Source organism: Crocodylus porosus, unplaced genomic scaffold, assembly GCF_001723895.1.
Source record: "Crocodylus porosus isolate Cpor-Errol unplaced genomic scaffold, CroPor_comp1, whole genome shotgun sequence".
NCBI lineage: Eukaryota > Metazoa > Chordata > Crocodylia > Crocodylidae > Crocodylus > Crocodylus porosus.
Genome location: NW_017728950.1, coordinates 51975661 through 51989549, shown reverse-complemented (window position 1 = coordinate 51989549; position 13889 = coordinate 51975661). Strand labels below are relative to the sequence as shown.

The 13889-nt window shown below is 37.4% G+C and overlaps 1 protein-coding gene across 9 annotated transcripts in view; it reads right to left on the bottom strand.

Moving 5' to 3' along the window:
- NFIB (nuclear factor I B) overlaps nt 1-13889 on the bottom strand; it is a 228935-nt gene that overhangs the window by 29540 nt on the left and 185506 nt on the right. For 4 of the 9 annotated variants that reach the window (XM_019554804.1, XM_019554803.1, XM_019554807.1 and 1 more), the window contains exons 9-10: nt 5627-5792; nt 1995-2077 (exon numbers count right to left, since the gene is read on the bottom strand). The exons of 2 other annotated variants lie outside the window; for them this stretch is intronic. In XM_019554804.1, coding sequence (XP_019410349.1) covers nt 1995-2077; nt 5627-5792 — 249 coding nt within the window. The remainder of the gene's footprint in view (nt 1-1994; nt 2078-5626; nt 5793-13889) is intronic. 3 more of the 9 variants (XM_019554810.1, XM_019554811.1, XM_019554805.1) reach the window with 2 other exon arrangements.

The following is a 13889-nucleotide window of genomic DNA, read 5'->3' as shown; positions in this document are numbered from 1 at the left end:
TGTTTCTTCTGTGAATACCAAATCTAACTGAACGACAGAGATTTTTCATGACATAATATTTAAAATTTCACAACAAGAGTACTTAGAATCATAGAAAATGAGGGTTGGAAGGGACCTCTGGAGGTCAGCTAGTCCAATCCCCTGCCCAAAACAGGACCATCCCCAACTAGATCATCCCAGCCAAAGCTGTCAAGCCAGATTTTGAAAACCTCCAAGGATGGAGTTTCCACCACCTCTCTGGGTGACCTGTTCCAGTGTTTTACTGCCCTTCTAGAGAGACAATGTTTCGTAATATCTAACCTAAACTTCCCTTGCTGAAACGTGAAACCATTGCTCCTTGTTCTGTCATCTGCTATAACTGAGAAGTCCAGCTCCATCCTCTTTTGAACCCCCCTTCAGGTAGTTGAAGGCTGCTATTAAATCACCTCTCAGTCTTCTCTTCTCCAGACTAAATAATCCCAGTTCCCTCAGTCTTTCCTCACAAGTCATGTCTCTCAGCCCCCTCACCATTTTTGTTGCCCTTCGCTGGACTCGCTCCAATTTGTTCATAATATCCATGCAGTACTTTTAAAAGAGCAAGTTTTAAACCTATACATCTTGCCTTTGTTTAAAAATAGAACGAACACATACTATACATTTGTCAAATAGGAACATATTATAGTAATTATAACACATTTCATATTACAGCAATCTTAGAGAGGTGAAAAAAGCAGCATACCAGAAAATTTACTGAAAAACCAATAGTTGGTGAAAACCACTAATTGTTATTTGGTATTTTCATAACTGCATACAGATGTTTTCAGTTAGGTCTCACTGGTTTAAAAAAAACTGGCAAAACATCAACTATCTTGAATAAACTATCATCTTTATGATTTTCTCTGAACTCTGCATGTGGTGACCTTTAATATATACATACTGCCACCTTGGCCTGGGAGTGGGTAGGGATAAGGGAGTTCCAGATGTAGCATAGTTTAGCTATGTCACAACAAACAAAGAACATAGAGGTTTTGCTGAAAATAAAACAGGCATGGGTACCAACTGTTGATAGGAACACAAGCCTGAGAAAAAATACAGTACAATAAATAATGAGAACTACTTAACAGCTCTTTTCTGTCTGCCATATTCAATTTTTTCCTTGTAACATTTTACATGCTGTTAATTTCAGACTCCTCTGCTGTTAAAAGCTGGGAGCAGCATATACACACATCATAAAATATACTAAGGTTCTAAACTGTCTGCATTTATTTCTATTGTGCAGTTACTAGCAATGCACAGTTTCTGTATCTGCATGGCCTTGCTATTGACTGCAGCTAATTTGTTTATAAACCACCATTAATCTCGAATGTATATTTTCACAGGTTGGGTAAACACTTCATTTGCATTAAATTTACAGCATTAATGAGATGTGAAATTTAAAATGCTACTTGAGACATAAATGATGTAAGAAACTAGAACAAAAATGTGTTTTTATCACATCTAAAATGGCAAACCAATTTAAACCTATTAAACCAGGAATGATGATGTGTTGCATTGAGAATTTGGTTTTATAACTCATCTTCTGGAACTAAAATGCAGAAATGTAGCTCAAACATCTGGAAAATATGAAATAACTTTAGAATCATAATTTGTAGAGTTTAATTTTGCTTATTTTTTATGGATTTTTAAATCAGTTCTCAGTTTTGCCCCATGAACACACTATTCTTATTTTTAATATCAATTATAGGTTCTACTAGAAGTCAATCAAAAATAAAATAGTTGAAGGAAGCATTATTAAAAGTTCCTTAAGATGGTACAAATCTAAGAAGCAAAGGCCTATGTCATGTTGAAGTTGGCTACAAGACTTTTGCTTTTGTTTGTATCATATCTAGTCTTCATACAATAAATACTGAAACCATTAGGATCCCATTCTAATCCAAGATATCAGTGGCAGCATGTAGAAAGGTAAAATTGCAAAAGCTTGTCTATATCATTACACCTATGTGAAACTTGCCCACCTGTTGCTGGTGTAGGAAGGATGGGTCTCTTGGGCTTAGTCCCACATATCGATTGGCTTGGGATGTGCCTGAGGCTGTGTAGGCTGATTAAGGAAGAACAAAACAGATTGATAAAAATAGTGACCTATCATAACTGTTACCCTGTGGATGTACAGTACAGATATGAGAAATCCAGAGTTACGATTTGCAATATATAGGAAGTGTCTGCCAAAAAAACACAGGGCCAATTGCAGTGGATGCACATGCACAACTCCTATCTACTTCAATGGAAGCTGCATATGTGAATTTGAGGTCAGAATTAGGTCAGAACAAAAATTATGGGTTACGTAATTTTACCAAGAACTAGAAGTAAAGAAATCATTGTTGTAAAGTTCCATTATACTGTGAGCAAATCGCCAATGACACCAATGCAATTGCAACTGAGTCAGAGAAAAATAATGACATATTCATTTCTGCTGATTGTTATAGTATATCACAAATTTATCTGGGAAAAATGTAATCCTTAAACTGTTGATCAAACAGTGGATTTGCTAATCTGGTATGAAATGAATCTTCAGAGTCATCTGGAATGTGCAGTTTGATTAATAACAACATGAGAAAGGAGTTAACTTCTACTGTGCAGTTTAAGACTGAATATTCGCTATTTTACACCTCAGAAAACAACTTGCATTTAGGGACCAGTGCAATAAAAGCCCTGCCGCCTCTGTTGTGGAAGCTAAGAAAAATCTTAGTTTCAGGTACTGGGTGGCTCAGAGGATTGGTAATGGGATACGGAACCTTTCACCTGCGGGTCATCATTCAAATCTGACCTAGGTCTGTAATGACTGAAAGTCATTACCATCTAATGACTTCTGGTGGCCTATATGAAATGAGGTAGGTGGTCTCACTTCACTTCCCAGTGTGTAGATGTCCACGCTGCGACAACCATCATTACAAGAGGCACCTTTGCTTGCAGACAAAACAGAGCTGCCAAAATTGAATGGCCATAAAACTAAAGAGAGAGTAGGTAGATGGAGTTTTTCACCCAGAAGACCTGAGGTATTAAATCATATAGCAAATGCAAATAAATGAAATGTTATCAAACTCTAAGGATTATTTGTTATATATGGCTTTTTAGAACAAACAGTTTTCACTGAGTAACTACTATAAAAATGGTTCAGATATAGAGAAAAAATGATTTTTAGACCATAGGGCTCCCTCTTCACCAGTTAAAGAGAAATGTTATATTTTTAGTTCTGAACAATTCCATTGTTGTACCTTTAGAATAAAAAGCAGTGTTAATCATTTGCCATTGTATACTGAATTAGGTGGAAAGAAGCTAAACAGATATGCCATCGGTTATATTATCTCTAAGTAATATTTCTGATGAATTATAGGCTAAAGAATATTTTCTCTCTTTTAATTTAATCATTTATTAGAAATAAAGTTGCAAAGATGCTGTAAAAACTATGAAGGCCAAATTCTCCCCTGAAATGCATACTGTATGCCATGAGGCACTAATGGAAGGTGGAAAGCTTTCTGTATTTTCAGCAGCATAATATGCTTTTTCTTCTTCTCCTCCTTACTGAAAATTTTTCATAAACTCCCATTACTGACATGCATATTTAAAACATACAAATTTCTTGTAAATGTAATTTTTGTTTCCTCACTTGTGTACACATTTCACACATGGATTTTCATGTGTACATTTTTCATTATGTGCATTAGAAGTAGAAAAGCTGTAGAAGCAAGAGGCTAATCACATAATGTTCAACATGGCACAGAGACCTCATTTCAAAGATCTTAGCTGGGATACTCAAAGGACTATAAAGGGATTAGGTATCCAAATTCCACTGAAATTCAATAAAATGGTGTGCCTTATTCTTTTATGCCTGGTTTTTTGTTGTTTTTCTTTTCTTTTTGGAACTCACAGCCTTTGCCCTTAAATAAAAGGGTAATTATTAGTGTACACATCAGGTTTGTTTTAATCTAAACAGACTAGCTGAATTAGGCTGCAATTTGAACTAATAAGTATGCAAGCTTCTTACCACAGTTCTGATATCACACTTGATCTTTCTTCCTTTCCTATGCTGGGCCTGGCCTCTCTTGAGCAGAACCAGACATGGTACCGCTCTTTGTCAGTATCACCAAAAGGAGTAAGAATGAAACCAGCAATTCCCAAAACCATATCTAAACCCAGGGTTCCCTACCACCCTGAGGTGAAAGGTTAGATCTTTTTTTTTTTTGCTGCTGAGCACAGTAGAAATGGAGAATCTGCACTACCAACTAGCAGAGAGGTGCCAATTCACTGTACTACCTAGTTCCCTATTATGATATTCCAAAATTATAGCTAAAATAGTTACATAAATCTATCAATATAACTATCAGTTTATAATGAAACAATGGCCTTTGCTTAATTTGACTGCTATGGACACAATTCCCTCTTCATAATAAATACTCATATCATTCCCCTAGATGTACAGCTCACTCATAATCGTTTGAATCTTTATTTCATTTTCCAAAATAAGGAAATATCTAAATAACCAAAAAACACATTTTACAGGCTTGATTAATGGTTATCTAATGTCTAAGAACACAACCCAAATTTAGAAACTGAATTCAATTTCAATTTAAGTGCAAGTGACCCCCCCCAAAATTTAGACTTTTTCATTCTGACTTAGTTTTTTTTTCTCTTCCTCCTCTTGGTTTGATTAGGCTTAAGCACAGAATAAGTTCTAACTTCCCTACGAAAGACAAAAAATTCAGCTTAGAGATAGTCTTCTAAACTGTCTGATTGGGTTTATTTTCTAATTTTTTTTTACCGTTTTAATAAATGTGACTAATGTTGAACCTTTAAAGACCTAAATTTTAGTGACAATATTTACCTAGCCTTACTAACACAAGTGCAGGAACTAGATAAAAATTAACCCCTTGTATATCACTGTACATGAAATTATTGTCCAAAAAAATCAAATGGCATTGGTGTGTACTTTGTACACACATACATGGTTGCAATTCCATTGAAGTTAATAGGATAAATAATATGGTATCCAGAATGTTGCACAAAGTGCATTAAACTTTCAAGGCATTGAAAAAGCTGCCATTAAGCTGCCAGCCTTTGCTGTATCAATTACAATGAATTAAAATCTCCTTTTTCTGCATGCCAAATATTTTGATTTTAGCTAGCAATAACACAACCTATGTAAATATGCAATTATCATAGCTCTGATTCAGTATGCTTTGTAACAAGGCTTGATTTCTGTAGGAAAGCTGATTGAGGAGCAATTTTCCAATCTTATTTTAGAATCTAGGTATGAGTGATTTGAAAACCTTGTCATGTGACTGTGCTTCTCAATGTTATTACAATGTCCACCTTAGATGAACAACCATATTTCATTCTCTATTAGGTGGTGCTCAAAGGAATATGCTTTTCCCATTAGATTCTGGTTGTCATGTCTCACTCATAAATTTATACAACATGATATATTTTACTAGAATTTGAGGAGGAAAAGCTTTGTGGTCGGATCTGATCTCAATATAAATGATGAGCATCCACTTGGTCAAATAGTAGGAAAAGGCGCCTTTTTTGGCCTTAATTTGAAATCATATTGAATCTTTGATGGACATTTTTTGTTTCCTAGAGAAATACTTACTGGTTGCTGTAGGTGAAGATGCCTCACCTTCAGTGGATGTAGTGATGGGTTTAGTATCTGTCATGGTCAGGGTCACAGGTCGCACCGCACTGTGATGGGGAGAGGGTGCCAAAACTGGAGTAAAATGGCCAGGCACTTTCCCTACTACTTGACCACTGCTGTTAGGCTACAAAACAAAACCAAAAGAATGCCTTGTGAAATATATACATTATTGTGTTTAAGAAATCTACCTACCTATCTTAGGGTTTTCTAGAATGCCCATCACCATAGCATCTACATGCTAGAGTATGAAATTCTAATAAGCTAATAATTCTATAAATGCTATTCTTAGTGGGCAGCATATTCATTAAGTATAGAGACACTATGTGTATAAATCACAGTAATTTTCTGCCAAGCTCTAGTCCTATCTGGATGTGATTTTCATCAGTTTATTTTATGATAATAGTGCTGTTCCTGCAGGAATACTGAAGTGACCAAAACGCATGTTCTGAGGCACTTAATATTAACACAAATTAATTCTGCCAAAGCTGTATTCACAAGGGACAGGACCCTGGCTGCCTTGGGACATACATACAGAATATGTACATAGACATCCACAGAGAATACACGTGTTGGAAGTCTGACCAATAATTAGCAAAGAAGGGTGCATAGGGGAGGAACACGGAGGATTAATGAAAGAGGCTAAACTGTCATCATGCCCCAGAATGCCCTTTTCACAGGAAGTGGGAACTCTACATTTCAGGAACCAAGTAACCTGGCCACACCTTTTTAAATGTAGGCTTGGAAAATTTGTACAATTAGAGATCAATCCTATGTTTACAGGGAAGATAATCAGTTGATTTAAAATATTCTACAATTTCATGATGAAGACCACCACCAAAAATGATACATTGGTGACCAAGGGGGAAAATTAGGTTACTTCTTAAAGCGTAACCATATATACTCACACTATGAAGAATCCAGTTCAATACGATCTAGCTACTATGGAATTTATTCTTCCAGCATCATATATGGATGTTTACATACCATATGCATCAATATTCATGGTTATGCTCATGTAAGGGGTCTCATTTATTAAATAAGAAAAAAGTTATATTAAAAAGTTGTAAAATAAAAAGGCAATATCAAAACTCAGTAACAAAAGATTTTTCCATCTTTTCCCCTGAATTTGCTCCATATAATTTTTTTATTGTATCAAACTTCCAGTGACTGGACTATCTTTTCTTTCCAAAACTGTTCATTCAGCCCTTACAGCTTTAAAGGTATGGGTAGCATGATATTAATGCATGCAATAAAATACAGAGAGGATATATGAAAACATGGTATAAAACTACTCAGCAAATAAAATATTTGGATGGCAACATTATTCACAAAAAGTGAAGTCATGAATGAATTATATTGTCTTTAAATAAGGGTTCAAATAAAACCTGTATATTACACCATACCTTTTGTGCATTCTGTTAATGCCATATATTTACAAAAAACTATCTATGACTACTTTAGTTGTGTTTTAGATCATTGTATTTTCATGGGTACTACTTTTAATACCTTAGCTGCAAAGCTAGATTTCTTAGATGCTCAAAACTGGCCTTGGAAGGACAAAAATATTGTAATACAATTTCAGAAATCTCTATGAGCTATTTAAAATAGCTTTCCTATTCCTGATGTATTCAAGTCCAAGGTATTCCAGGACTGGAAGAAAGCATTGTAACCTACTGTGAAATCACAGTTTAGAAGCCATTTCTGGCTCCAGTGTTTTGCAGTATACCAGGCTTACAATGGCCAAATGCTGAATAGCACAATTTTAAAGGAAAAATTCACAACTGCGGGGAAGCAAAAACAATTATCTGGCAGAACTATGGACAGACGATAAAGTAAACTTATCCCTAATCTCTATAAACAAATATTGCCCATTAATATGTATATGTTTTTAAATATTTTTTTAAAGATGAAACCAGTTACTGCTAGTACAATAATAAACTGTATATGAGCCACACAGTCAGGCTGGTAGACAGGACTAGTTGTTTTCATTGCTCATTGGATGGGGTTAATGATCTGTAGGGACACAGTTATCTTTTAGCTCTGAGTGTCTGTTATATACTGAACCGTCAAAAAAGAGCCACTGAAGATTTGCTTGCTAAAATGCACAACATTTATTAAAAACTAAGAAAGAAGATTCAAAGGTATTTATAGATTAAAACAGTGTCATCAGCTTCCAAAAGCAGCTCTGTCTCCAAGCCAGACTCAAATTAATTAAATGGACACAGCTGGAGTCCAGTACAATTTGCAACAATGTATCACCTTTTACCGTTCCCTAGTGATATTGGTCAACAGGAATGCAACAGTTCATATGGACTCCCAGCTTAGTCCTTGTGTCCAAGAAAATGAACCCTTTCCTTTCTGAATTAAGCAATATGCAATGCATGTATTTAATACCCACTCAGGTAAAATTTTACCTGAGTGATGCATAACATTTTGCATAATATGGATCATCCCACACTCATCGCTAATAGTAGGTGAAAATCTGGCTCCAGGAAGTCCGTTGGAGTTTCCTCACTGACTTCAGTGGGACGAGTGATACTGTAAGCATCTTTTTCTTACATGCAGATACAAGATATAACACTAGACCAACAACCTTTACATATTCCTCTTTCTTCTCTCATTTCTGTCATCTCCAGCATTTCTTCCCTTGCTGTTTAAAGAATTATCTGCTTTAATATTTATGTAGGAGTTGTAAAACAGAAAATTTGTTTTAAAATGATTAATGCAAATATTACTCGGATAAAACTGAGCGTGTTAGTGTTTGGCAAAAATCTAATTTAAAAAAATGCTATACCATGCTCAGTGACACCTCTAAATGTGACAATTGTTCCTTTTACTTAATTAAAGCTTTTATATTTAAATTTTTGGACCACCTCTGGTCACAAGTAAGCACATGCCTATATAGGTTTTATTTATGTTGTAATTTAATAATGTCTCTGTTTTTTCAAGTGGAAATCTGTATGGAGCAAACAATTTTCATAAAACTTCAGTGGTTTTGGTAGGGGCAAAAAACAGAGCCTTTCAATAGAAGTCTGTCACTAGGTCAGTTTGGAAAAAGATGTGACTGCATTCTCAAATGCTGTTAAAATATAAGCTCCATTTCCTCATGACGTTAAAATAAAATACCATTCAGAATGAGTAGTTTCTCACAATATGATCATTCCTGTCTTTTCTTCCATGTTGTGATCAGCAGTGGAACAATTAATAAAGTTGATGTTTAAGTTGTCCTAAGTAGGCTGGATCCTAAAATAATTCTAAAATAAATGGAACTGTTTATAATGATTTCAAAGCAATTGTTTTACCTGGGGACATACTGATAACAGTGCACACTGGTTTGCACTGAGTTCACCTTATTAAGGTCATCTTAACAATCACAAAACACGTGACTTTTAAATTACATTTTAGCACTTTGAGTGCAAGTCTGCAGTCATCACAGAAAAGACACTGCCCACCAAAGCTGTCACAAATCAATCACTCAGCTATTACTTCTAGCACCTTGAGTTTGTATAGCTTTTCTTTCTCTAAGGGTTAAAATCTGTCCTCTCAGGTCCCTGAGGTGGTGGGATGCCAGCGCTTTTTGGCACAGATCACCATCATCAGTTCTAAACGTAGCCAAAACTTAATCATCAATTACAGATTGTGCATGCTGTTTTTATTTAACCTTCTAATTCTGCTACCCCCTCGATCCCCCTCCACCTCCCGCAATAGTTCTGGTTCTATTTTGGAAGCCTACATTTATTAGGAGTTCATCTATCTGGGTAATGTTATCCAATGATTATCATGTGTATCATTCAAATGATACACGTCATGTATATTGTTCAAAACAGTCATTCTGCACCATTCAGTATACATATAGATTCTTCTTGGTTTTTCTTAGGTTCCTTTCCAGGTGCCAAAGCAACCTTCTGCAATTGTAGAAAATATCTCCAAAAAGAGATTCTTAAAATCATACATGTGAAAAATCCACTGCTAGCTATTGACTGGAATTCTGAAGTAGAGTCTTTTTAGACAACTTGTACCTAATACCACAGGAATAAATTAGAGCCCATCTGACAAAGAGGCTGCTGACAGTGCCCTAAATCTTGAACATCTGATCATACGTGTGTGTGTGTGTGTGTGTGTGTGTGTGTGTGTGTGTGTGTGTGTGTGTGTGTGTATGATCAGATGTTCAAGATTCGGAAAATCTGAATTTACTTTTACTGTTATATATACACATACCATTTTTAATTTTTATCTTAGTTTTATATCACATCCCAAATTTAAACAGATTTGTTTTATTTATGAAGCCTATACGTATATTATATATCCTAAGAATTTCCAAAAGTCAGGATTTATGCTTGTTGTAAGCATAGTAATTTTAATGACAGAGTATTAATCTGTAATCAAACTTCTCTCACACATACAGAAACTCACAGCATTTTCCAAATCCTAATATAATATAATATAATCTCTTCCTTTCTACTAAGGATAGTTGGGGTTTTACTTGTAGTGGTTGTTTATATTTTCCTCTGCTCTCTCAGCTTCATGAATCAAAAGTGACTGGCCTTTTTATTTCACATTCATTTTTGACAAACAGTCACACCTGTACCAAGTAGGGCAATACAACCAGAAAAAGTCCAATCAGCCCACTCAGCATGACTGTCTTTTCAGTTTAAATCATGTAATATACTTTCTTAAGCAATTCCATCACTGGAAAAGAAAAGAAGCTTCTTGATTAAGCCAGGCTAGAATAGTACTAATTCTGTAAAATTCTTGAGTATAGTTACTTTGGATGTTCTTTCAGTTATTTACAATTCCATATAAGCAATATGATGCAAGGATATCTGGAAATGAACATGCAAACTTTCTTTTCATTTGCATCCCAAACAAAAGTTTTCAACAGAAATTACCTGTTTTTCAAACATGTTGCTTCACTACCTCTTTACTGAGTCCAAAAACCAAGCAGCAGCTCAAACCAAGCAAACACTATCACATGATTCATCAGGTTGTGACTGGTTAAGCAACCCATTCTTTAGGGGACCCAGTTCTAAGGTAACTGTCTCTTTTACCGGTCAGATTCACATGCTATGGTGATGGGCACCAATACAAAACCCTTGCATAGAAATATTTTCAAGCCTCTTGTTTGAATTCCATCTGCTGATAAACTTGAGACAGATCCAGTTTTGTGAACTTTTGTTTCCCTGTTTGACACACAAAAGATCCTTTCTTAAAAACTGGATATTAGCCACATCCATCTAAGACTACACAGTTACTTTATATTCTCTGTCAGTAGGCCATGCCATTTTGCTTTGGAATGCACACAATGGGTGTTGCCTATTCTAAAAATCTACAGGTGAAAGGAAGTACCTTTGTATTTCTGCATTCTCTTTTATGTAATATAGCACAGGCCTAGCCTTGCAAAATATAAGTGATTTTTTTCAGGCAGACTTCCCTAATGTTTTGCTTTGTCACCACCTCTTGTTCAATGTATATGAGAGCACACTGGCCAATGATGAGAGGATATACCTGCAATACCATCAATCTGTGGAAAATATTGAGCCACAAGTCCCAATTTCATCAGAATTAGATAAAAACATTGTCCTATATTCAAGAGCAACTAAGGATGTGTATAGTCCCCATTTGCTAGGGAGCCTCAAGGATATCAATATGAAACATGCAGTTTTCCATCTGCGCCTGGTAACACAGTGGAGGCCAATCTTTTTGGCGGTTTTCCAATCCCCTTCCCCTGCCTAATCCGCTGATCTGCTTTCTGTTCCCTGTCCTATTTGCCCTGTGCTGCCTATGCCCTCCTTGATCTCTCCTGTGCCACACACACAGACAGCCTCTGTGGTAATACATGCACAACTACTTTTCTTTAATATGGGTCTCACTTCTATCATCCGTGCCTTTGTTTTTTCATACTGTATTACTGAAGTGCATTCAACATGGGCCTCACCTAGAGATCGCATATGGTAGCTTCAGGTGGCATGGCATGCAGCTGCCTGCCTGGTTGAAGGAGTTAGCTTCAGAAGACATGTTATTGCCAGTTCTTAGCCGACAGCATTATCTCTCTGTGCCTTTCTGAGAGCAATTCAGGTGTTGACTTTGATCTACGAAGGCTTGAGCTTTGTCTATCTGAGATAGTACCCCTCTCTCAGGACACTGCTGTAATAGTTGTGATCAGCTGCAGAAGTTCAGCTAATTGTGCTTAGATGTAAATGTCACATTACCAATACAAAATACTCAAAGTGAATACAACTCAACTCAAACACATTTTTACCAGCAGTCTGACAAACCCAGTTGGCTGATATTTAGGATACAGAGCAATAGACACACCTTTCCTCCTCTCTCATTTTCCTCTAGATATTTGCCAGGAGGACTGGAGATCTGTGCATTAATAATGCACAGGAAAAGAAATCGCTTTGTTTAAAAGATGGGGTAAATGTTGTATGCATATCCAAGAGACTGTAATTGGAGGCATTTCATAACCCAAAAAAGAAAGGGAAAAACACCTTAAAATTGCAATTACATCCTTCAATCCTTTGTCCCTAAAACCCTAATATGACAGTACTCTATTTCTGTCTCAAGATTAGAAGAAAAATATTATATTAACTTTTTAAATCTTCAGCAATGTTTTGTGCAAAGAAAGACTGTAAATGGCCAAGAAGTTTCAAAACTCTTAAATATCAATAAAGAAGGCACTGGCTACATCAAGGACACCCATTTGAACACATTTTTCTTTTGTTGATTTATTCTACAACAATGCTCCTTGGAAGACACAGGAAATCCTTTAATCAGTCAACACATAGCCTAACAAGATCCCATTCTTGCTGATAAATGTTTGCCGTTGTGTACTGAAGAATCACAAAGCACCTGAATGTAGTTCCTTAACAATATGCCAATCTTTCATTAAGTGAAGAAAGAATATTACAAGCAGTTGAGAGAGGGAAAACAGGAAGCCTCACTAGGAGCTCAGAAATCACTGTCATAAAACAAAATCAAAGCTATTAAATAAACACAGTTGCAAACTAGCACAAATTGCAAGATTGCATCATGGCATAGTGTTCCCAAGAACTATTAGTCAGAAAGTTGACAGCACCTCACATGGACTCCATTTCAGATCAAGCCTAAAGCTTTAATTTTAACAGAAACATCTGAAAATTGTTACTTGGGATGATGGAAACCCTCTTTCTGATATCTGTACTAACTGATTATATTATAACATACAAATTAAACTTTACTATTTGTACATAATGCCCTTCATAATCCAGAGCCTAAGTGCTACTAAACACTTTGGGCTGGTTGCACTGGAGATCTGTGCATTAGGGCTGTGTGAAATTTTGTCAGCTCATTTCAGAGGTGTTTTGGCCCATTTCGGTGCGTGAAACACCAAATCCGAAACAAAAAGTAAGGCTCTGAAACATCTCTGAAATGAAACGAAACCATCCAAAATGTTTTGGAATGTTTTGGAGGTGCTCCACAGAAATAGTCTGGCACAGCCCTGCAGCCCTCCTTGTAAAGTGCCAGGAGGATGGGGCCAGGCGGGAGATGGGGTCGGGCAGGGCAGCCATAGGGACTTCTCCTGCAGCTCCCCTGCCAGGAGAGAGGTAGGAACACCCAGAGGAGCTACAGGAGAAGCCCCCATGGCTGCCCTGCCTGTCCCCAGTCCCCACCTGACCCCAGCCTGCCAGTGCTTAAAAAAAAATAAAAAGCCCCGCACTCACTGGCTGCAGCAGTGGCGACCACGGCCTCTGAAGGCTCGTGACAGAGCCCCCCCCATGCAGCGTGGGGCAGCAGGGGGCAATAGGGATCACCCCCCCAGCTGGCACTTGTGAGGCAGCTGCCCCATACCATGGGTGCAGTGCAGCTCGGCAGGGTGCCTCACACTGTCTGGGAGCTGGGGCTGCTGAGGCTGAATGGTGTCGGGCTCTGACTGACTGCTGGAGCCCCAGCTCCCAGACAGCACATGGTGCCCTGCCAAGCTGTGCTGCACCTGCACCATACGACAGCTGCCGCATGGATGCCAAGCGGGGGGGCTCTGCCACAAGCACCAAGAGGCCCCAATAGCTGCTGCTACAGCCAGTGAGTGCAGGGCTTTTTTTTTTTCCAAGTGCCAGGAGGCTGGGGCCGGACAGGGGATGGGGCCGGGCAGAGCCGCCATGGGGGCTTCTCCTGAGGCTCCTCACACCTAGTGAGAAGCAGGCACAGCTGGAGAAGCCACAGGAGAACCTGCAGTTACTCA